Source organism: Cebus imitator, unplaced genomic scaffold, assembly GCF_001604975.1.
Source record: "Cebus imitator isolate Cc_AM_T3 unplaced genomic scaffold, Cebus_imitator-1.0 Scaffold61, whole genome shotgun sequence".
NCBI lineage: Eukaryota > Metazoa > Chordata > Mammalia > Primates > Cebidae > Cebus > Cebus imitator.
Genome location: NW_016107376.1, coordinates 7,892,239 through 7,896,459, shown reverse-complemented (window position 1 = coordinate 7,896,459; position 4,221 = coordinate 7,892,239). Strand labels below are relative to the sequence as shown.

Here is a 4,221-nt window from a genome sequence, read left to right as displayed (position 1 = left end):
GAGAATGTTTATATATTTCCTCACTTACAGAAGAGGAAAAAAAAGAAAAACAAAAAGAATGTTTATATAACAGAATCCAACATATATCTTTAAATTTCCAAAAGCATTCTTATATGAAGAATATAAACTAATTATGAACATATATATGGCATATGAATACCATAATGTTTCTTTTCTAATAGTATTTTTTTAAACACAAGCAATGAATTAAATGATGCCAAACTGAGTGTTCCACCTTACATACCTGAAAATATACAAGGAAACAATCAAGTTTTCGTTTACTGGAACCTCTGTCAAAGTACTGGCCACATGTGTCCAGAATAGTGCATACGAGTCTAATTCTGAAAAGATGCTCAGGTGGGTCCAGGGAACTTGGAGAGCCATCAGGGTTAACACCAAATGAAGTAAAAGAATACAGAGTTCTGAAAATAACAGCTGATTCCACCATTCGGTAGTTGTAAAGTTCTCCTAAGAACTTGGCGCTGCTGATACGCCTCTGATTAAATTTAGGCTGATTAACCTAAAAAAGACGACAAAAACAGAAATTTTCATTAAACAGGAGTAATAGATATGAAAACAGGTTAAACTTGCCTCTGTAACTTGAAAATATCAATTACTGAAAGAACACTGAATAGAGAAACAACAGATCTTTTCTAATAAAGTGGTCAATTCTAGGTGTACTTTTCTCTCTCTAGGAAATGGCTATCCTTAAAATGTTTTCAGAAAAAGAACATGTTAGATGTTAAATTTAGCTATCATTACATGAATTGTTTATAAAATAAAATGTAATTCTATTTTTGCTGCAATCAGTGAATTAAGAAAACAATAAATCTGGGTTCTACAGTAAATGGAAAGCATTAGGCCAGGTGCAGTGGCTCACAACTGCAGTCCCAGCACTTTGGGAGGCCGAGTTTGAGACCAGCCTGGCCAACATGGTGAAACCCCGTCCCTACTAAAATTACAAAAATTAGCTGGGCATGGTGGTAGGTGCCTGTAATCCCAGCTACTCGGGAGGCTGTGGCAGGAGAATTGTTTGAAACTGGAAGGCGGAGGTTGCAGTGAGTCAAGATGGTGCCACTGCACTCCAGCCTGGGCTAAAAGAGCGAAACTCCATCTCAAAAAAAAAAAAGAAAAGAGGAAAGTATTTACAGAAAATTCTTATAAAATGACTATCAGCTTTTTCTAATAAATTTGCAGATTCTTACAACTTGAGGCTCAATAGTAACCTAGAAATAATAAATTCTCCACAAATTCCAATTTTGTGACATTAAAAAGTCTTGGTTACCTCCATTCCTAATCGAATATCTTCTAAAACTCCATCCACAACGTGGATCCCAACATCCTCTTGGTAGAGCACTAGTCCTGCTAAGAGGTTGGCTACACAATGGATGCTATTATATTTCACATTCCAGATGTTTATCATACAACAGATAACATAGTCCTTTACTTCTTGGTCCTGCCAGGGCAGCTTTCGCATCTGTCTCAAAACCTAAATCAAGAGAATGTTGTTTAAATTATTAAGATAACTACACAGTAGTCTGACCAAATAATACATAAATTTTTACAATGACTGTACAGTCAGAGAACTTTTGAAATAGAAAATACATTAGAAATCCTCTATCAGCCTCTTCAGAAATAGAAAAAATGATATTTTCTAATTATGATAAAATTCATTATCATCTTTCCCAAATCCTTCCATAGTGCCCTCAAATTTTCTAGAGTTTTCAGGTCTTCAATCTAGGTAACTGTACTCAGGTCATTGAAAGAAATATTCAATCAGGAGTTTGCAATAGGGTTTTTTTTCCCCCAGACATAGTCTTAGTCTGTCACCTAGTCTGGAGTGTAGCAGTGCAATCTCAGCTCACTGCAACCTCCTCCTCCATGGCTCAAACAATCCTCCCACCTCAGTCTCCCAAGTAGATGGGACTACAGGCACCCAATAGCATGCCTATCAAATTTTTGCATTTTCTGTAGAGGCAGGATCTCCCTATGTTGCCCAGGCTGGTCTCAAAACCCTGACCTGAAGTGATCTGTGTGCCTTGGCCTCCCAAGTGCTGGGATTACAAGCATGAGCCACCATACCCAGCCTGGAGTAGGTCTTTAAAAACAGAAATGGGCCAGGTGCAGTGACTCACACCTGTAATCCCGGCACTTTGGGAGGCCAAGGTGGCAGATCATCTGAGGTCAGAAGTTTGAGACCAGCCTGGCCAACATGGCAAAACCCCACCTCTACCAAAAATACAAAAATGAGCCAAGCATGGTAGCGGGTGCCTCTAATCCCACCTCTTAGGGAGGCTAAGGCAGAAAAATTGCTTGAACCCAGGAGGCAGAGGCTGCAGTGACCTCAGACTGTGCCACTGCACTCCAGCCTGGGTGACAGTGAGACTCCGTCTCAAACCAAACCCGAATGTTTATGAAAAAATAACATGTTCTCTTTTGCGCATAATTTGACATAAATAATCTCCCTTTATTTCTTTCTTTATTTATATGTATTTTTTAGACAGGGTCTTGGTCTGTCACCCAGGCTGCGGTGCAGTGGCGTGATCTCAGCTCACTACTCCACCTCTAGGGTTCAAGCAATTCTTGTGTCTCGGCCTCCTGAATAGCTGAGATTACAGGCATGTACTAACACACTTGGCTAATTTTTGTATTTTTGGTAGAGATGGGGGTTTCGCCATGTTGGCCAAGTTAGTCTCGAATTCCTGGCCTCAAGTGATCTGCCCACCCCGGCCTCCCAAAGTGCTGGGATTACAGGCATGAGCCACCGTGCCAGTCAATAATCTCACTTAAAAAAAATCCATCAATTTCCAGCAAATAAATAAACCCAAAGTCAACTGGCAAAAACATCCCTTAAGGGATTCCTTAAGGGATCTTTCCACTGAAACTGGTATAAGAAGTTGTTTACCCGTTCTACACTTTTCAAACTTTTAACCAATTCCAAAACTTTTTTTTAATTTTTTTAATTTTTTTGAGACAGAGTTTCGCTCTTGTTGCCCAGGCTGGAGTGCAATGAGGCAGTCTCTGGTCACCGCAACCTCCACCTCCAGGGTTCACGCGATTCTCCTTCCTCAGCCTCCTGAGTAGCCAGGATTACAGGCATGCACCACCATACCCGGCTAATTTTGTATTGTTTTCTTTTGGCAGAGACAGGGTTTCTCCATGTTGGTCAGGCTGGTCTCAAACTCCTGGCTTCAGTCGATTCACCCACCTCATCCTCCCAAAGTGCTGGGATACAGGCATGAGCCACTGTGCCTGGACCAAAATTATTTTAAACAACTACTGCCTCTGACTAAGAAAGCTGGTTTCAATTTTCAAACCTGCAACATTGTTCCTACTACCTTCCACCTTAAAAAGAAAAAAATTCGACACCGTATTATATGTCAAGTTGCACGGTTCACCAAGAAATGTTTTGCTTAACATATCTTACTTAAAAGCGAAGTTTCTAACGTGGTAACTACAATTATTAAGAAAATAAGTCAGTGATTCTTCACCTTCACTGGAAATTAACCGCTGTTGAGAATCTAAAGAAAGCACCAGACCCTGTTTCCAAAAAAAATAAAAATAGCCACAATCAAAATTATGAGATTTCAGAGGGATCATAGGCCTCTTATAAAGTCTACGAAAGGTTAGGATCCCCTATGCTGATGCAAAATATTTAAATACAAATTCATTATGTAATACTAGAGAGAAAGTAATAGTTTCAAATATATAAATAAAACCAAAATTTACTAGAATTACTATTTCAATTAGAACAAAAAGTTATCATAAAAGGAAAACAAAGCTGGGTGTGGTGACTCACGCCTGTAATCCCAGCACTTTGGGAGGCTGAGACAGGCAGATCATGAGGTCAGGAGATTAAGACCCCATCTGGCTAACATGGTGAAACCCCGTTTCTACTAAAACTACAAAAAATTAGCCAGATGGACATGGTGGCGTGCGCCTGTAATCCCAGCTACTCGGGAGGCTGACACAGGAGAATCGCTTGAGAGGCGCAGGTTGCAGTGAGCCAAGATTGCACCACTGTACTCCCAGCCTGGGCGACAGAGTGAGACTCTGTCTAAAAAAAAGGAAAACAAAACCTAAGTCCCAAATATTATGTCTCATCATAAGAATTCCTTCTCGCCGGGCGCGGTGGCTCACGCCTGTAATCCCAGCACTTTGGGAGGCCGAGGCAGGTGGATCACGAGGTCAAGAGATTGAGACCATCCTGGTCAACACGGT

At 40.5% G+C, this 4,221-nt stretch overlaps 1 protein-coding gene across 1 annotated transcript in view; it reads right to left on the bottom strand.

The window, feature by feature from the left end:
* UPF2 (UPF2 regulator of nonsense mediated mRNA decay) overlaps window positions 1-4,221 on the bottom strand; it is a 126,327-nt gene that overhangs the window by 43,227 nt on the left and 78,879 nt on the right. Inside the window, exons 12-13 of the mRNA XM_037739049.1 lie at window positions 1,286-1,489; window positions 245-520 (exon numbers count right to left, since the gene is read on the bottom strand). Coding sequence (XP_037594977.1) covers window positions 245-520; window positions 1,286-1,489 — 480 coding nt within the window. The remainder of the gene's footprint in view (window positions 1-244; window positions 521-1,285; window positions 1,490-4,221) is intronic.